The sequence below is a fragment of the Phalangium opilio genome, unplaced genomic scaffold (assembly GCF_054372755.1).
Source record: "Phalangium opilio isolate 3A_F unplaced genomic scaffold, DU_Popi_V2 ptg000089l_1, whole genome shotgun sequence".
NCBI lineage: Eukaryota > Metazoa > Arthropoda > Arachnida > Opiliones > Phalangiidae > Phalangium > Phalangium opilio.
Genome location: NW_028324194.1, coordinates 8885159 through 8906527, shown reverse-complemented (window position 1 = coordinate 8906527; position 21369 = coordinate 8885159). Strand labels below are relative to the sequence as shown.

Here is a 21369-nt window from a genome sequence, read left to right as displayed (position 1 = left end):
CCAGGCAACTTAGGGCGTAGAATAGCAGACGATTTTACGCTCAAAGTCGCCTGGTCTCCTTGTGGTAATGGTAGGATTTTAGCAGTCTGGGAAATAGCCGTACACTTCCTCTGGTCCAAAACCAGCTTATTAATTTCTTGGACCAGTTTTTAAATTCAAGAAGTGTACGGTGGTTACTGTTCCACGGGACCAGTTTATTAATTGCAAATATATAGGAGAACAAAGGGGGCTGGGACCAGTCCGGAGACCAGTTTATTATTTCGGACGCTAGGGGGGGGGTCACTGGTCCCAAGGACTAGTTTAAAAATTATCCTTATTTCCCAGACTGTATTATAGGTCACGTGTGTGTGTTTGGGGGGGGAGGGGTTATTTCTGGCATGAATAAGTCGCAATTTTTACTTGATTAATGAAGACTCCTTCGTCAGCCAATAGGACAATGGGTAGGACCAAGTCGTTGTTCTTCATGTGTAATTTCTCGGGTAAATCTTCTTTCTTGTAAACGTGAACTCCTTTGATGTTGGCGTTCTTCAATTTACTATAAAGCTGATAACAGAAAAATACAAAAATATGAATTAGACATTGCGCTTAAGTGTGCTTATGTAACGAGAACATGTTTTTAATTCTTCCATGAATATTGACGCGTTCCTATTTTATCATCAATTTAAAGGCAATTAAAGGATTTCGCTGCGGGGAAAAATAATCAAGGCGCTATTGAAAAATAATGATCTTGTTTTTCAATCAAAACTATTGAGGCATTGCTTCACGAATAAACAAGAGTTAATTTTCTTAATTAAGCAAAAATCGTTGCAACTAAGGTTTGCAAACTGGTTTAAACCAGGCATAGATTTAATTTTAGGAGTAGGAATGGAGAACGGGGTCAGTATTTACTTCAGTTACTCCGACTCATAGACCACCCAGTATAGAGCCCCTCCCTCCAACAAATAACGAACAAGTTTAAATTATCTTATTGGCTGCTCAGTTTTAAACTACGTTTTGATGACGTTGCTGACGGGGACGGCGAAAAAGACGTAATTCCTTTTTACCTCTGTCGCTATGACCCTCCCGCCTCTTCTTTCATACCCCCGTCCCGTAGAAGGGAGTGCGGGACTTTGACGGGCGCCCACATTACTCTGTTCTCCATTCCTACTAATAAAATTAAATCTATGCCTGTTTAAGCTAATAGAAGTCACGTATTTGGTATTCGGCGAGCATTAAAGGGCGGTTGTATCCCAAACAGCTTATGTAGTGTTGGTGGATAACTAGCTATTTGTCAGTGGGTAGCCGTTTTTGGCAGCGTTTCGTTTATGTCTTCAGATTAGGTCTACTGAGATAACTTTATAATCGCTATTAAACGACCATTTGATAAAACATATTGAATAACATTTAATTAGTGACATACAGGGCGTTGTGGTAGGGCAGTCTAATAGTTCTATGGGTGATTTTGAGTCGAAAATGTTGTATGACATATTACTATGATCATTTTGAGTGTTTTACGGACGATCCCTCAAATTAAATTTAAGAAAATGATAGACCATGCTATTATAATTAAGGGGTCATCCCTAAAACACTCAAATGACCATAACCAATATTGAATAATTAATTCAAGCTCCTCGTCACTTTTTTATGAGGTTTCCCCTATGACAAAATGTCAGAATATTTTGACACCCTCTGTGAAGTTAAATAAATTGGGCGTTACTTCGATCGAGTGCTTTCTGATGTCAGTGAATTGTTCAATATTCTTGGGATCTAATCAATTAATTCTTGCATATATTTTTTTCCGCTTTATGGATCCGTCAATCGTCCTTCGTTTGTTATCTTTTGACTCATTTCTAATTCAATCGAGGAGTTAATCTCTTGTCCCCAAGGTTACTAATTTACTATTCCACCCTCTTATCTCTCTTCTATAATTCTCAGAAAAAATGTAGAATCGAACTGGCGTGTTTTGATTAAAAGCAATTTATCACGAAATTTATCGAATTTAGAAATAACATAATAATATTCTCCTTTTGGGTTTCCGCCAGAACAAAATATTTCCAACGCAATTCAAAGATTTCAAAACCAACATTGAATCATTTTAACCAGGGATAGATTTAATTTTAGAAGTAGGAATGGAGAACGGTTAGTATTTACTTCAGTTACTCCGACTCATAGACCACCCAGTATAGAGCCCCTCCCTCCAACACGTAACGAAAAGTTAAAATTATCTTATTGGCTCACTTAAACAGCTACGTTTTGATGACGTTGCTGACGGTAACGGCGAAAAATACGTAATTCCTTTTTACCTCTGTCGCTATGACCCTCCCGCCTCTTCTTTCCTACCCCCCCCCTCCTCCGTCCCGTGGAAGGGGGTCCGGGACTTTGACGCGCGCCCACCACATTACTCTGTTCTCCATTCCTACTTCTAAAATTAAATCTATCCCTGTTTTAACTTATAGTGTCCATATTTTTTTTAAAGCGTTGGAAAATAAGCCAAGTTACACTCGCAATCTCTTTGGGTCGGTGGGAAAAGTTAGCAAACATGGGAAATGCCTTCAATGGTCTTGAATGACGCTATAATGAGGTTCATGTACTAAAACATGATTTGTTACACAACATTTTCACTGATCAACCTGTGACATTTGTTAGCACTTGCCACTTGGATCAAATCTCCACCCATTTGTCTCCGCGCTACGTAATTTATGAACAACCCTTTTGGTTCTAAAACTGCCTGCAAAATAAAAGGTTTTGTTACCTTATCTTCTCGTCCCTCGATTGGCAAAATCATGGTTAGCGATCCACGATCCAACATTAATTCAATGTCCTGCGTAACGTTGTAGTCTTCCAAATTAACGACAGTCGTCGTTTTAGGGTCGGAGTTGGCCATACCGTGATCCGACACCACCAAGAAATTAACCTGCAATATCAAAAGTCCTTCTTATTCAAAACTCCGGGCTGCAGATCTTCCTTTAACTAACTCACGGTTTTCTGTAACTTTCTTTCGAGGATTCTGTCTTGAAATCTGTCTATGACGCCATCAATTCCTCGAAGAACTTTCTTCACGTGTTCAGAGTTTGGTCCTCTAAAGTGCCCTATTATCAAAAAATGACGAAATGATTAATAAAAACTTATGCGATCTACGCCAGTGTTTCTCAAAAGTTCAGTTTCAAAGTTGCCCTTTGCATTTTAACTTCCATCTGAATCATTTGAACATTTTCTATATTTGACCCTTGCCCTTCGATGATAATTTAAATGTGGTATTTTGACCACACGCGTCGCGTGTAATTAGAGCTTCCATCGAAATGATATAAAGAATGGGTAGATTTTACTGATTCGACTAATATTTTGTAGCACCCTAGGAGCGAAGGCTCTCGGCGTTGCCCGTCAGCCCCTAGGGATAGGCATTTTCTATTACTTTTCTCGCGGACATTATTCCATAAATACGGGCTTTTAAATTTCTGGCTGCCATTTAAAAAGATGGCGCCAAATCGAACCCGAAAGACCATTCAGCCAGTCTATAGGTTAAAGCAGGAAACCAGTGTACTACATATTTGTGAAATCGGTTGAAACGCGCGGACTTTGTTGCATAGAGATTTATATAACTTGACTAGACCTCTATGGACAGTCCGTCAATAATTATTTGTCGGCCAAAAATTGACTTAACCATCAAGTAACATAGTTAATTTTTTACTTTGAATTAAAAAAAATCTGACAATCTAATTGTAGCGTGTCTGTTTCTTACTTACCAATGGCATCGACACCCTCGAAGTATATCAAGGCCAGTCTATGGTCGTGCGAGGTTTCGAACCAAGTCAGGATGTCACCGAGGGCCTCTTCGGTGTCTTCGAGAACATTGGGCCAAGTCCAGTAGTTTTGGTAATTCTCGCAAACAGTGGGTTTGACTCCATGTATTTCCACTTGGCATCCGTCCCACCATTGCATGGCCGTCTTGCTTCCCAGCTTCTCCGCCGTTACCCAAATCGGCTCCGATTTGTTCCACCCAAAAGGTTCAAATAAATTATTGCCCAGAGTTCTTAAAATTAATCAATCATATTGGACAGTTTAAAATGGTCTGTCCTCGTGGGATGAACGAGAACGAAACTTGTGAAACGAGGGTTGCCATCAGCGTGAGTTTTTATAAGAAATGTTCCATAAGTATGACCACTACCTATGCTTCGTAATGCTAGAGACATAGTTTAGAACGACAAGCGAGAACTGACTACACTCGGTTTTGCAGTCTATCTTCCTATTTAGTCGATACTAAGCCGCTCACCAGGCGTCGCTTTACCCCGAATCTAGGACCTTCCTCACTCACTTCACGACAAGCTCCAGTTTGTAACCAGTCACAAACTTATTGCCAAAACATCTTATGAACTTATGGTATCAGTAACAACTTAATTTCAAGTTCAGACTTTTTAAACTTTTCTTATGAGTATTAAATAATTTTAATATCTACCAATGCGGGTTCGAGGCGTTATCATCAGGGGCCATTAAGAAGAAATCTTCCCTCTCGGAGTCGTACATGTAGTTTTGAACGAAACCATGGTTTTCCGCGTATAATCCTGAAACAAAAATCAAACAGTGTTATCAACAATGGGAAATTTTAATATTTAGTTATAAAGTAGGAAAACAGTCGAAAATTTTAATTCGCAAATGCCCAAACATGAATAAAGGTTAAGTTAAAAACAATGGTCGGGTTATATTTAAAGTTGACCTCTATTGGAGTAAACAAAGGGGGTAGGCAACCCTCAATATTTGGACGTACAAGGGGGTTGGTACATTACCGTCTTTTCGCACTCTCATGGTACAAAGAGATAACAGCGCACGCGCAAACGAGCGAGATGGAAGGCACAGTGTCTTTCCTTCATAACTACCTTGAAATGGTCTATTGTGATCAAATCACTTAAGAATAAGATGTTTATGCAAATGTTCCTTTGAGGTCTGTGGCATAACTTAATTTAAACTTGGCAATTGGGGTTCATAAATTGGCGGACAATTTTCGCTGCTCGGGAATTCCCGAGACTATTTGCATAGTTGCGAATAGTGAGAAAGGTCAGCGCTAAAACGATTATGTAAGCATTGCAGTTCGCCGTTTCAAAAGAACAAGATTTAACACAGAGTGAAACAGATCTTAGGAACAAGAAACATTACAAAAACCATAAGTAGTTTATAAGATACGTTCCCTCCATAAGTATGACACCTCCAATACTTAGCAACTCAAAAGACTTGCAGTTCGAGCTAGTTCGAGAACGACTATAGCAAGAATTTCAGCCTACACTCGGTTATTTTTGCAGTTCATATTTCTACTTAATCTGTGCTAAGTCTTTGACAGCAGCGCCTCACCAGGCGTCGCTTTACCTTGAATCTATGACCTACTTTACTCTGCACTTCCTGACAAGCTCTCAGTAAGCGGTGATAAACTATTGGAACATATCTTATCAACTTTTGCTAAAACCTTACTGTCTCACAGACTAACAAATAAGTCTGTGCGACCTATGACACTGCTTTTGCAGATCTGATTTCATAAGAATGACAATATTGTGATTTTACGAGTAATGAGGCGACAAGTATGCTCTGTTCCAGCAAGAAGTGATATCTAGTTTATTAGGGAGAAGGTACAAATTCGCGCCACATTTCCAGCTCTTTATCTCCAGTCCAAACGTGCCTGTCCTGAGTTACTCCCCGCCGCCTCTAAATTACAACCAGCATCTCATTGGCCCTTGAAAACTCACGTCAGCGCGACGCGAATGATGACGAAAATTACAGTCATATTTTCCGACTGAGGAGAGGCGAAATAGCCCGGCCTCCTTTTACGCCCCCCCCCCTTGTATTTAGAAAGGGGGACTGGGACTATGGCGCGCGAATACTTAGGCATCTTATACCTTCTCCCTAATAAACTAGATATCACTTCTTTTTTCCACCTTGTACGTGTTTACGATGCCAATGAAACCCGAGACATTTTTGTGTTAGGGTGTCAGCGAGGCTTATGAAATTCGGTGGGGGGGGAGGGTATTAAATAATATTTTAAGTCTGTTTTGAAATTTGCGTTTTCGTGGTTATATTGTTTCTCGAAATTGGAAGCGGGTCTCCAACCTACTTCCGATAGGCGATAAACCAAACAGCTCGGTTGTATATTTCGCAAAACCACCTAAGATACTCCTACTGTCATCGCGAGTTTGCTAATTTGCGACACGCATCGGGAACTCGAGGTCAATACGAATACCTATACGAAGACGCAACTTTCTAACTCTTGCGTTCGAGAATAATTTTATTTGTTTCCGTATTTGGGTTTGAATTGATTGTTGTCAAGAGGCAATACTTCGGAGAAACTTCTGATTCAACCTCATTCGCATTTTAAAGGACAAGATATCGAAATTTGTAGTTAAAGTTAAAAACCGGGATAGATTTAATTTTAGAAGTAGGAATGGAGACAAGGTTAGTATTTACTTGAGTCCGGTTCATAGCCCACCCAGTATAGACTCACCCCTCCCTCCAACACGTAAAGAATATTTTAAATTATCTTACTGGCTCACTTTAACTACATCTTCATGACGTTGCTGACGGGGAGGGTGAAAAATAATGACGTAATTCCTTTTTACCTCTGTCGCTATGACCCTCCCGCCTCTTTTTTCATACATACCCCCCTCCGTCCCGGGGAAGGGGGTCCGGGACTATGACGCGCGCTCACATTACTCTGTTCTCCATTCCTACTTCTAAATTAAATCTATCCCTGGTAATTGTAAAAATTGAAGGGAGTTCAGTCCATGGATATGCATGAATTATGGACTGTCAACTCTTACCTTCTCACAAGATGGATAAATACATTGTTTTCTCTTTGTACATTACTCTGTTCTCCATTCCTACTTCTAAAATTAAATCTATCCCTGGTTATGTTACAAGACATATCCAAGGAAGTATTAAGATTATTGGATGTTGTCTATTTAAGAAAGTGGTTTGTATTTGTTCTTTATATGCACAGTCATTATTCGTTCAGTTCCCGAATTGATTTATCAAATAGTTTATCAGTCAGTAACACTTGGGAAAAATAGAAGCATTTTGGTGGATGATTTCCACTCAAGGCTGCAAGCCCATTGTCATTAAGAATGTTATGAATGAGCTAATCTAGAGGCCTCCACCGCAACCTTGAACATCCTTTTTTTATTTAAAATTAAAATTGAAAAAACAAAAACAACCTTATCATGAAGATATTTCTTGTCAGGTGCATAACGCTGAAGTCTCTACGTAGACAGGTTCAAATAGAACATAAAATTCATTGATCTTTTGACTCGTGTGAAAGTTATAGTTTAGGTTACTTTAAGGGTTCAAACACTCTTAGTAATGAGTGTACACAAGAAGTGATATCTAGTTTATTAGGAAGAAGGTGTAAATTGGCCGCCACATTTCCAGCTCTATCTCCAGTCCAAACGTAGCCTGCATCCGGAGTTAATCTAAATTGCAACCAGACCAGCATCTCATTGGTTCTTGAAAACTGACGTCAGAGCGACGAAAATTACAGTCATATTTTCCGACTGAGGAGAGTGTAGCGAAGTAGCCCGGTGGCCTCCTTTTACGTCCCCCCTTGTATTTTGAAAGGGGGACTGGGACTATGGCGCGCGCGAATACGTTGGCATCTTATACTTTCTCCCTAATAAAATAGATATCACTTCTTGGTGTACACGCTGTACCATTGACTAAACTAGAGGAATTACACGTAATCGTGGCAGTACTAAATTATTACGCTTAATCCGAAATCCCTGTACTGGAATCTTTCAGTGATTAACCCCTCGGGCCGGCTGAAAACTGCCTATGGACATCCTAATCACTTATAATTTGAATGACGTCATTGTTATAGTGATGATAACGTTCGTGTAATGTTCGAGGAAAGTTGACAGAAATAATCCTAAGCGGAAATAATTATACAATAAATTTTTATATACTTTTTATTACTATATACTTTAAAATCTTTAAATTCTAACATCGAGCACGGAAAATATAAAAGATGAAAACGTAATATATTTTTAATTCCATTTTTACAACTTAAGGTGTATAATTTTAATACTGAATTCAAAGATACAACAATGACCTTGACAATTGAAACGCTACGGGCAGTTTTTAAATACTAAATTATTCCAAGGCTGTAAATTACTGAGGATATTAAAAGTAACGCGCATTTTCTAGTTCTTATTTAAAGTATTTGGATAGTTAATAATAAAATTGAAGGTTATGTTGACTGATAATCTTAATTGTTTCTAGATGAGATTTTAAACGGTGGGATCACGTGTCATTTAAAATAGAAGGGGAAAAAGAAATGGCTGGAAATAATGTTGATGAGGCGCTGCTGTCAAAGGCTTAGTTATGCAGACTAAATAGATGGGAGTCCTGCAGAAGTAACCACCGAGTGTACCCTTACAAAAATTGTGTGTCTGTTTTTTTGGATGCAACATGTCTGCCATTCTCGCTTGTCGTTCTCGAACTAGCTCTCAATAAGTTTCTAGCATTACGAGCTTGCGTAGGAAGTGTTATACTTATGGAACATGTCACTTATAAGCTTATGTTGTTAATCGTAACGCCTCGAGAAACGAGCGACTGTATGATCGCTTTGAACTCTATAAGCAGCGGCAGTAATTACCGGTTTCGGGTTCAACTTAACTAACAGCGTGTTGTTTATTATTATTTTTGATGGCCTCGCGGTTCCGCGGTCTTTGGCGGAAAACGGCGAAAGTGTCTTCGGAAATCTGGAGATTCTCCTCCTAAAATTCCCAGAACGCTTGACCCACTTTTACGCGTGACGTCTTTTTGCGCCAGACCCGCACTTCTCCCTCGTCACGTGTTTTGAAAAATACGCCTTATACCGGCGCGATCGCCAACTTCCATAGATAGTGAAAGTAACTCTAGTTAAAAGTAAGGGCAAAGAGGATTCGTAAGATGGGAGAGACGTTCTGGAAAGGGGGGAGGGAAAAAACGAGGCAGATACCACATAACTTCGACGCGTTGTTGGAAACCAAGGATGTTCGTAATTATAAACAAGTTCATGAGGCTAGAGCAAGGAGGCTTGAACGCATGCGCGAGATTATACGCTCTCTTGCTGTGAGGGGGTCGCGGTAACCATGGTAACCGGGGAAAGGCATAGTGCCGTTTTAGGAACGGGGGACTACTTTGTGCATTTTCTCTGACTCCGAGTCTCAGCTCTTATACATACTCTAGGTAACAGCTTGTGAATTTGTGGAGGAAGACCAATTTGCAACATAGAGTCTTACGTGTTAGAACTTGTACCTTTGAGACAACCCTACTTATAGAAAAATTACTATTGAGATACGTGGTATTGCACTCGAATCCCAAATTTCCATTTTTTAAGTCATACGTGTAAAAGTGTGTAACTGAAGATACGTGGTTTTTTAGACTTTGCCCCAAAAATTACGTATTTAAAACCTTGTAATTTTTAGATACGTGCTGCTGTATACGAAACCAAATTACGCTGTTCTAAACATTCTAGAAATTATACGTGAAACTTGAAATGTAGAGGATGAGTAATTTTGACAATTTAAGGTTGCAATTCATCGTATGTTAAGATAGCTGATTTTGAAGGGAAGGCCGAATTCCTAATCAACGCCGTAAATTAATTTACGTGTATAAACATTTTAAGTCGCTTTTAATGGTATCGCTGACAAACGACGATTAGAAGCCCTATATCGCATTTCAAATCCGATTATATTCTTAGATTTACGTATTAGACTGTACTTCCTATGGTTTCACATTTTACTGAAGATGTTAGGCCTGGCTATCTTTAAAATCAATGCCCTCGACAACTGGAGCTAAAATGAACACGTTCATTCAATCTGAGAGTGATTACCCCCCCCCCCCCATTCTCCCAAGTCTTAAAAACAAACTGCATGATGCCTTAAAACTTATGTAATGTCGGAAATAATGCATTAGCAATAAGTATGATCAAGCCTATGTAATTGCGAATATTCATATTGCTCCTTTTTGTTTATGAGCATCGGTTGCGCCTCACACTCCAGCAATTGATTGCTTCTATCAGAAGTAAGATGAGACTAGAAGTAAAGAGCTCTAGCATTGGTAGTAGATCCTGGCACTAGTGAACAAATTTGAGGATTTTATGCCACCGCTTCCATCGCGCCTACACTAGAGAGAAAAACAATTGGTCGAGTTCCAAAAAACATTTCCTACCCCCTTCCCCTCAACCTAAAGCCGCGGAACACGGACGCGGGTGCTTGAATCTAGTTCGGCCGTTTACCGCCACGAGCCTCACACGTTTTGGAGGGAAAATTCAGAAACCGCTACCAGAGGGCCAACCGTTGGTGTCTTATCAAGAATATTCACTTTCGACAAGTGAAGAATTTGGTTAGCTCAGTGCTTCTAGTCCCTTATCTTACTTCTGCTTCTATTAATGGTTTGCAAAATGACGAGTCGTTTAGCGGAAATCCCGCTTTACCTGAAGACACGCCTATAGTTTGAACGTATGTTATTCAGTGTCAAATTTGACCGTTTGTAGAGTATCAATCTTGAAAACATTTGAATTGAATGTTGAGCGACTTTGAACTTGACACTGACGGATCGAAACTATGCGCGTTTATTTCCTTCTTGGCACCGAGTTCTTAAATAACCCACGTTAAATTCTTAACTCGAGGCGTTGATACTCTTTCCGTATTGCGATTGCGAAACAACTTCTTCGGGCAAAAAAAAACTTAGCTTAAAGGCCGAGGTCCAGTTACGAAAAGGATTGAAAGCGAACGGAAAATCCTTTCGTAGAGCCAATTATTATTAAAAATTGCAAGTTCTCTCCCCGCTCGTTAAAAGGAGTTTTCCTCCGCGGTCTAACCCGGTTTCTCCTCTCCATCAAAACTTGCAGAAGTTAACGGTAATAGTTAGTATAGGGCGCTGTAGGTTAGCTGTGGCATAGGGGCTAGCCACCACCCCTCTATGCATTGTAAAGGGACCCACCTGTAAACAAGCCACAGGCTTAGTTTGGAAATCCCTTCATTGACATTTGACAAAACCTAGATTATTAACAAATATTTAAATGGTCACAGGGATATTTTTACAAAATTTGGTCAGGTATTAGCTGTAAAAGTCAAGGACTTACGATATAAAATTTTCTTCCTAACCCTGTTATTTGCAAAACTCTTAACAATGTTAGTTTTCGATTTGAAAGCCGTACGTGCAAGGCGAAAATCAATTGGATCTCGACCTTTAAATATCTTAGAAGAAAAGAAACATGAAATTCAATATCAAATATAAATAAATTCTTGTTTGACAACTTTAATTTTATTTTAATTAAAAACTTTATATAAAATAATAAATAGAACTAATTCCAATCAATCATCGTTAAGTAATTAAATGTATCCTTGGTGAAAAATTACTTTAACCGCGTTTTGGCCTTAAACGTTATTTAGCCAATTTCACTCAATTGCTACTTCGATGAGATGAGATAATATTGTTTTTGCAAAATAAAAAAAAACCAGCCCTGATTGGCAGTTCCGGCTTGGTCACGTGACCCTAACTGGATGAAGTTAAAAATAAAGAGTTCTATTTCGGATCTCCACACGCCGCTACTTTCCACTAGAGAACTAAATACAAACACCCAACCCTAAGAATTCTGTTGGATTTGATCCAATGAACGAGAGGCAATTGTAACAACGCTTAAGGTCATTAACGTCTCCAGTGTAACGCTCCTACGAGCTTTAATTGCCGATTATATTTTCTGTCAATGCTTTTTCACGCTTTTATAACCTAAGAGCTAATCAAGGGAGAGTTTTGAAGCATTTCGGTTATTTTATTTGAAATGCACCTCTTGTGTAAACCAATTATTCAGCGAATTTGACTGATATGTTCAATTAAAACTCTCGATTTAAAAATTAAGTGATTTTTAGAAACTGTAAATTACATATTCAAATTATTGGAAAATCTGTGCTTAGGCATAACATTTCGTCAATGATTTATTGTTAAGAGTATTAGAAATAAGAAATTTAATTTTGCCAAAAATTAAATGCATCAGCTACTGTTACAGCATAAGATTATAAGTGATATGTTCCATAAGTATGACACTGCCTATACTTCGTAATGCTACTGAGAGACTTACAGCTCGAGCTAATTAGAGGGAGAACGACGGAAGCGAGTCAATTGAAGTCCTACACTCGGTGGTGGTTAATTTTGCAGGACCAAGTTCCATCTAGGTCCTATTTAGTCTGCAATACTAAGCCCCCTTTGACAGCAGCGCCTCACCAGACCTCCTTCGCTTTACCTCGAATCTATGACCTACGTCATTCACTTCATGACAAGCTCCAGTTTGTAACCAGAGATTAACAAACTTATGGACAACATAGGGTCAGTATGCATAACTGTGGACACTTTTTGCATAACCTTGAATAACTTCCGTTGCTTATATGTTAGACTCAAAATTAAAAAAGCAATGGAGAGAAGCATTCTTAAGACACATTCTCACAAGTTTTCAACTTTTTAAATGGAATACATTTTTCACAAAGTAGAGTTCCCCAAAGGCCGAATTCGTGCTCAACTTTGGACACTTCTATGTAATTTTGGACGCCCCCTTCCTAACTTTGGACACCCCTTCCTAACTTTGGACAGCGAAAAAAGGGTGACTTGGGGACGCATTTGGCGAATCACAATTTCAAAAGTTAAAATATAGGCTTAGGCCGACCTAGACGTATGCCTAAAATCAGAAGCGCATGACATACGAAGTGATTTTCTATTATGCATAACATAGCGGCCGTCTTATACGGAAAGCTTTTACCATCAAGGGGGGGGGAATGTCAGCCCCCTTTCCAACTTTATTTTTCCTCTCGCGCCGAGAAATCCAAGCGGGTGGGGTTCGGGTGGATTTTGTAGGTGCGTACGCATATATCACCGTCTAGAAATAGTTCCCCTTATTCTCGCCAGACGGCAACCCTAATAAATCGATGCAGTTCTTGTCAGTATCCCCCTTAGGTGGCTAGTGCCGACTCAAATAAAAATCTTTCCGTATGAGACGGGTCTACCAAAGAGTCTAGAAAATCACTTCGTATGTCATGCGCTTCTGCTAAAATATATAAAAAATCAGAAATTTCTTTAAAACAAACTTTATTAAATATGGGGCTACTTATGTAGGTTTTTAGGTATATAGGGCCTAGGCCTATTTTGGCGCGCTGTTTGCCGCGGAACAATTTTAACAAACTGAGGACGTGTCCCTTATTGTTTTAAACTCTAAAAAAGGCTAATATCGCGAGTTAATTAGTGTTAACAAACGGAGAAATCGGCCAGCATGAAAGTGTCCAAAGTTAGAAATTTGCCCAGGTGTTTTTAAAGCTGAATATTTCGTCGAATTTCCCGCGTAAGACAGTGTTTAAAATACGGATTATGAAGCCAAAAAGTTGCTCTTTCGAATGGTTTCTAGTTTGTTCAGGTATGATTTCTCTAATTTTCGTCAAACCTTATTTCCCGGGACCAAAGGGTTGACCCCCGTCAAATTTGGCCGTAATTTAAATGGGCGAGTTTAGGGAGTGGGCTAATTTGGCTCGTAACGTAGTCGGATGTTATTCTACGACTTTGAAGTATTTTTTTCTAAATTCCTCACATTCTAAGCTTTAAAATAAGCTATTTCATTATCAATTTGATGCATCCAGTAATTAAATATGATTTTTATAATAAAAGTGTCTAAAGTTGCAGCTGTCCAAAGTTAGGCACACTGACCCTATATCTCATGAACTTATGTTAGAACTACCTTTGTTAGCGATTGAATTTGTTCAGGAAGCTGATTTATGATTCGAAACGTGATAATGAATAATTTTGATTTTTATCTATAACGCTTTTCAAATGGCGTAACTCGATTTCGAAAGGTCGCGAAATTCGCACCGTGATCATTCAATTATTCCACCTGCAGGCGGGGAAGGTTTTCTCTGAGACATATTTCGTGGGTTTCGTTCGCATTATCTTTTATCAAATTTACCCCTTTGTTTTATCAATGCCAGCTTTTAATATAAGCAATCTAGTACTAGTAAACAAATTTATTTAATTGAGGTTATCGTTTATATCTGATCTTGGCATTTGGGGCCTCGTACTTTGCTCCCTTTTTATAAGCCTTTCGTGACAGAAACAAACTATTAAAGAGCAAAAATATTTAGCGAGTTCCAAAGTTCGGTCTCGATTTTAAATATCGATACTTCAACTTCAAATAGTTTATTCGTTATTAGTTTTAGTTCTTTTATTCGGAATATTACCAATTATATTTGTCAGTTATTTTAGTGTAAATTTTTTTTGGTGTATTTGGTTAAAAACTCTGTCTGGGTATTTTACTCTCCCTTTAAAACAGCAACTCTCAAGTATACGGTCGTTAACATTCGAATTAATATTTGCCAATTCGGGGATAAAACGTTATTAAATTCACATGATACGTTTCCCGCATCGTGTAATGACAAGGCGACGGTGACGCCAATGAATTATCAGCAATTCTCTATGTATAACCAAGAAGCGATATCTAGTTTATTAGGGAGAAGGTATAAATTCGCGCCACATTTCCAGCTTTATCTCCAGTCCAAACGTAGCCTGTCCGGAGTTAATACCCGCCTATAAATTACAACCAGCATCTCATTGGTTCTTGAAAACTCACGTCAGCGCGACGCGAATGATGACGAAAATTAGGTATTTTCCGACTGAGGAGAGTGTAGCGAAATAGCCCGGTGGCCTCCATTTACCCCCCCCCCTTTGTATTTTGAAAGGGGGACTGGGACTATGGCACGCCAATGCTTACATCTTATACCTTCTCCCTAGAAAACTAGATATAGCTTCTTGGTAGAACTGAAGTCGATAGGTGTTTTCCGAACCCTGTGTCGTTTGAAACACGTCATTACTGTGTAAATCAGCTTTTAAATTTGAAGTCAGAAAGTCTTAAATAGACATAATAGACATAAAAAGTGTAGGACACGAGGATGATGGTTCATTAATACATTATTGTCCATACAAATAATTCATCTAGTTATGTCTAGTCTCCTTATTTAACACAAGCTATATAACAACCACCATCAGATTTAAATTATTGTATACAGGGCAAAGATAATTGTTCAAAATAAAATAAAACCAAAGGTTGACGAGGCAATTATGATGAGTAACTTGGAAAATAAATTGTTAATCACTGGCGTCACCGTTGTCCGACCCCTTAAATTCCTTCCAGATAAAGAGAAGCAGAACCTCTTCTCTCAATCAGCATCACGTACGTCTCGTGATTGACCCTGAACTTTGAACTCCAGAAATACTCTCGCATTTACTCGAAATAAAGAGGAGGAAATTAGCTGGGGCTCCGCGACGCGTATACTCCAAAATTCCAAATCTGCTTATCGAGCGAAATTATCAAAACCAAGGTCTAAACAACGAGTCGGAGGCGCCACGCGTTTTGGTTAGGAATTCGGCGAAACCCGAGCTAATAGTTAAACGAATAAGTGTCATATATGGCGAGCCGAGTTAGTTCTGCAAGCTTGGTTTTAGTTTCCTAGTTATAGATAGGGGTGATATTGGTTAGTTTAAGTCAACTCTAAACCATCGTCTGCCCCACCTTGCAGCTACGGTTGATTGCTTAGAAGTAGGATAGCCTATTTTTCATTGGCAACTAACAATACACGCCACCAATAGTGTATCTACTTGAGTAGTTTTCCATCTTTCAGCCTTCAACCATTCTTAATCGTTTTACATTCATTTTTAAAAGAACACCAGAGAGAATTTATAATAGGGAGTGGAAACTGAGGGACATTATGTAGCTCATAAATCACGTGATCAACAAAACTGGCCAGGTCTATTTCCGGTACTATATTTTGTGGCCCCTCCCTCTAGGGTGGGTCTAGAATGTGTCTAGGGGAGATGGACACTACCTTTTTAGGGAAACGGAAACGTCTGACTTAAAATACCTCCAAATGGCGCCAGTCGCACTCGAAATCACGAACCCTTATCGGGCAAACTTTAAAATTAAAGGAGAGTCTTGTGACCGGAAATTTACCTGGCCAGTTTTAGCGTCGCAGCCTACTTGTTTGAGCTACATTGTATTTAGCACTGTCAAGGGCAAGAGCTTCTTCTCCCTATTATAAATTCTCTCTGATAACATCGAAAACTTTACGCTTTTCAGGAAAATTTTTGATATTTCTAAATTTATATTAAAGTCAATTTATTTTGAGATAATTTCGATTTATAATTATTATAATTATTAATATATTAATAATATTAATAATTAATATATTAATTATTATAATTTATAATAAATTTCGTCATTATAAAATCTTCGTCTGCACATTTCGTTTCCCTATTTTAATTGATCTTAAACATCACGTGGTTTTGGGATATCGACTTTCGATTCGTTAAATTAATCCGAGTTGGGAGAAGCACGTGTTCCAAACATTTCAAGGTTATATCAAGAAGTAATATCTAGTTTACTAGGGAGAAGGTGTAAGTTCGTGCCACATTTCCAGCTCTTTATCTCCAGTCCAAACGTATAGCCTGTCCGGACGGAGTTAATCCCCGCCGCCTCTAAATTAAAACCAGCATCTCATTGGTTCTGGAAAACTCACGTCAGCGCGACGCGAATGACTAAAATTACTTGTATTTTCCGACTGAGGAGAGCTGGCGTAATAGCCCGTTCTCCTTTTACGTCCTCCCCTAGAATTTTGAAAGGGGAACTGGGACTATGGCGCGAAGAATACTTAGGCATCTTATACCTTCTCCCTAATAAACTAGATATCACTTCTTGGTTATATATAGATATTTTTTTTAAATATAAAATATGTTGAATGTACACATTTCTGGTTATTTTTTTAATAGTCCAATTAAAAAAAGCTAAAAACATTTGAGGCGCGTATTATAAACGAGACAACAATGATAAATTCGTATGCAACAAGTGAGACTTGGGATCAAATCAAAAGTTTAAAACATCTGCATGACAGAACGTATATAACGAATTTTTAAACAAAACTTACAAGTGTCACCGTTAGAAACAAGGGAGTCAAGCCGCCATATCGTTCACGTAATCCAAATATTGATCATTTAACTGTATAATAATTAATCTTTCCAAAATTAATTTACTCAGAAATAAATTAATTAAAACCAAGGGCACTTTCAAAGAGAATAAATGGGGTTACAGTTAGGCTCAAAATAGCGTTCCTTCAAAATGGCTCCTCCGACACTTGTCAAGAAGCGTTTACCTTAATTCTTATAAGTCAATTAAACGTAACTAAAGTTAGGTAAATTTCAAAGGGAGAATGACCAGTCCTGTTTAAATCAAGACTGTGAATGTAAAATCCACGAATTATTACTATAAACAAATTTACGAATACGAGTTCGCTCTTGGCACTAAAACCACTCCTACTACAACTACGGCGCGTTACAATCTAATAACCCATCGACTCCTGCACGCGGTGTGGCTAAAAACTTCACTCATTTTCGAATTTCGATGAAGCGTAACATTTGTTAATTGTGTAACGGTTGCCGGCTGTTTTGTAACGAGGAAACTTTGTCTGACGGGAGGTGGGAGGGGGAGGGTTATGTAAAATAAGTGGAATCTTTGCGTTTAAGTTAATTGCGAGGCCTCATTAACTCCAATTAAACTATAATTATTCTAATTGCGATGTTGATCTTTCCCGACACGAAATAACTTTCACTTTAAAATCACTTACGGGGTCATCACACCGAGGCTAAAGACCCTGAAGTGAAAACGGATAATTCCGAGGATTTAAGGCTCAAGTCATTTTCAGATTTTGATCACATTTTATGATTTTCACTCGGATTGCGATAATTTGAGATATTAACTGAGATTTTGAGTAATTTAATGAGATTTTTTGATTTTGAGTGTGGTATCTGTAGCTGGTTTTATCAAAGTCTCTATGAAACTGCCGATAGGGTGCCAGGTCATACGCGTTGCCCTAATTTTCAACCCCCCCGGTTAAAGTCATCCTACTTCCAATGGCGGACGGTCACGAGAGCTACGCCTAGGCCCATTTACTGTACCCTAACAGTTTGATGAAGAAAGCGATAAAATAGTTCGTTAGTTCGTTGAATTTTGGTGAAAACCGAGGGAAAATTATAATCGTCCAATAATTAAGATGCTTTAAATCTTATATTGTTAGTTTTGAAGTTACGTGGCATTTCCTTCGTATTTCACTTTACCAACCTTTGCAAAAGACATATTATAATCCCTAATGTATGGTTACCTTTAAAATAATAATTCTAACTCTATCCAATGAAATTAAATGGAACAGCACGGACATTATTTGACCATGGGTCAACTAAGGTCAAAATTCCAACTTTTGTAAAACGACGTGGGTAAAACTGACTGTGATTGGGTGAGAGCTCGATTTGCATCGTCTGCTACGTCAATAACGTGGCAACATTGACCTGTAGACCCAACTAACAAATCTTTTGAATTTTTTTAACGGCTCAGATTTCGAGTTCGAGTTCGGGTTTTGAGGCGAGAAATGGATAACCTGATCGGCTTTATTTTGCCATGCGCAGACCCTGTTTTACCCCACGTGTCAGACTCTAATCCAATGAGAAAAATAAGAGATTTATTTTCGTCGCTCAACGTCAGATGGTACTACAGTCTACTGTGTTAGTCACGTGATCCTATCCCTTAGATGTAAACTAGACCAGGCCAACTTGTTGATTTGTTGGTTGGGTGAACTATTGAAAAATTTGAAATATTCATGAAAATGATGGAACAAATTTTGGTTTTAAGCTTTATTAATGATTTATCAAAGTTCTAAATTAAAATTGAAATATTTAATCCGCCCATTTTGTAATTTTTCCCTTTTAAGTGATGAATTTGAAAGCCTGAATAATTTTTATTAAATGAACCGTTCTTTGCCCAGCACTTGTTCGAAAGTGGTTCAACTCGAGGTGTTTGTTCTCCCAAGCGCACCAGCATAATCTTTCTCTCGATGAATTTCAAGAATTTGAACTGATTTTGAAGAGCTGGTGTCCACTTTTTACGTAAACTAGTATCGAGTGTGCGTGGACACACCTACACGCTATATAGGTCATCGTTGCAGGCGATCGCTTAACCCCCTCCCCTATGCTCGCGTTTTTAATAACCGCTTGTTTCAATAACGGGTTCGCCTGTACTTACATACATGCTAGTGCTCAACAATTTAAACAAGTTGGGAAACCGAAATAAACCTCTCCGAGTCGAGACGCAATTAAGAAGTTTTTCTTAAAAAATTAAGTAAATATAATTGATATTAATTATTTTAATCGTCAGTAATTTACTTTAATTCTAGTTAAACCGTTTCAAGAAACTTTATTCCTAAAATAATTTTAAACATAGCTATTGTTGACGTTTGAGTTCAAGTCTATGCCTCTAAGAATGTTTGCAAATTTAGGGTATATAAGGCGATTGATTTTACATTTAATGATGAAAAAACCTGCAATTGAGTGAACCGTTAGTTAATGCCCTGCAATTGGGAGGCTAGACGTTCCCCGTAACCCTAGCCGATCGCAGCGTACGTCCTAACCCTAACGAGAATACTGCAGTAGAAGTCAATATTGCTTTCTATGAACTGCAAATGCGGCCCGGATATTGCATAGACGTTTGCTCCGCTTTGCCAACAGCGAACGCGGTGACAGACAGACACACAGACATGCCCAGTATAATACCTCTGTGTCGTCATCCTCACTCGGAGAGGTATAAAAATATTACTTTCCCGTGTTTTAAGTTATTGAGAATTTCACTCTTAACATAGATAACTCTTTATTATTCCGTCAAATCTCTCGTCGTAAACCTCTTAATATATGTATATTATTTGAAAATAAAAAATTAATTTAAAAAGAATCAAAATCAAATTGAATGATCTTTTGCAAAGCAGATTTAAATTATCCCCGCATAACACTAAACACGTTTAGAGATAGATGCATCGAGATTCGAGAACTGACACGGGCAAAGGTTTATAACCTGCACAATATATATTTAAAGATAATCCCTTGGTAGTTATTTAAAAAACTGTTAAACATTAATAAATTGTTTAAAAATTCAAATTTATTTTAAAATATTCACAAAATTCTTTAAAATAAAGCGTAACCTAGTTTTCAAATCATTTTTATTGTCAGCTTAAACAGGTACTCAAAAGAAGCGTATTTTTGACTGCAACTTCAAACTCATCAAAAAAGTTGAACAAAAAGGTTTCTACCACGTGATTAGAATGCCAGGCGCTTCTAATTTTACCCGCAATAAATTTAAACCTCACTGCCAAAGACATCCCCGTTACAAAATACTAAATTGTCATTGCGCAATCTCAAATAAAAGCGTTGTACATTTCAACAACACGTTTTGGTTAAAAGACGGCTAACTAAACTTGCCTAATTGAACCTAAAACTAACAAACTGAACCTGAACCAAATTAACTATTCTTTACTAAACTATTACACCAGTTGTCTTACAATGAGAGATCAAGTTTTAACAAACCTAACCTCTTCTTACCAAAATCGGAGTCTAACCTACCTAACCGTAGCTCTAACCGAGGGGGCAGACACTTGAGAACTCAGGTGTACAATATGTCTTGAACTCTATGTACTGTCAAAGCTGAACTGTGAGTTCCGAAGGCTTTGAACTCAATGCACTGACAAAGCTGAACTCTTTTCAACTCAGGTGTACACAGAGATTCAAAGCGTCTACCCCCTCGGCTCTAACCCTACCTAACCGTAGCTCTAACCTAACCTAACCTAACCGTAACCTAAACTAACACCCTGGAAGATTAGGTCTAACAATTAAAATAGGCAAATCTAACCTAACTTAACCTGAACCCCAAGCCTAACTCACCGTAAATGGCATAGACCAATATGCGAATGAGATGGAACAAGTTGCCATCTTATACCCTTAACGTATGCTTTGGTGACAGTTGACTTATTGGTATGTTCGCGTCACAAATTTGCGCTTATTGTAAATATAGACTAACCTGTGACAATGCTGTACCAATTAGGATAGGAGTTTGATGGGAAAATGGGCGTGACGTATTCGGCTTTGGCGCCGTTTTTGGCCAAACGCGGGAACCCCTTTAGTTCGGGGTCCCTGTCGATGTAATCGTAGCGAACCCCGTCCACCAAGAATAGTATCGTCTTTTCATTTTTGTGGTTATGTCCCGGATGTCCCTCGGTGACGATAATCCACGCGCACAATAATAAACACGCGAGACGCATGCTGGCGAAAATTAAGAATACGACACGTGATCAGGCCTTAAGCCTAATATTGGCGCGCGCGTTTAATCCAAAAAGGCGCGAGACTCGAGCTGAGCGTCCGCGCTCGATCGACGTTCAATTGAAACTGAACTAACCGAAGGAAGAAGTTTGGAAAAGTTTTTGCTTTTTTCAAACTCCAAGGCAAGCGGTTTTCCAATAGAAGCGTATCTGCTGTGTA

The 21369-nt window shown here is 38.6% G+C and overlaps 1 protein-coding gene across 1 annotated transcript in view; it reads right to left on the bottom strand.

Moving 5' to 3' along the window:
• The window catches only part of LOC149647418 (glycerophosphocholine cholinephosphodiesterase ENPP6-like), a 25839-nt gene extending 4470 nt beyond the window's left edge, over positions 1-21369 (bottom strand). The window contains exons 1-6 of the mRNA XM_089850253.1: positions 20912-21369; positions 4434-4538; positions 3723-3977; positions 2959-3068; positions 2732-2893; positions 400-543 (exon numbers count right to left, since the gene is read on the bottom strand). Coding sequence (XP_089706379.1) covers positions 400-543; positions 2732-2893; positions 2959-3068; positions 3723-3977; positions 4434-4538; positions 20912-21152 — 1017 coding nt within the window. The 5' untranslated portion in view covers positions 21153-21369. The remainder of the gene's footprint in view (positions 1-399; positions 544-2731; positions 2894-2958; positions 3069-3722; positions 3978-4433; positions 4539-20911) is intronic.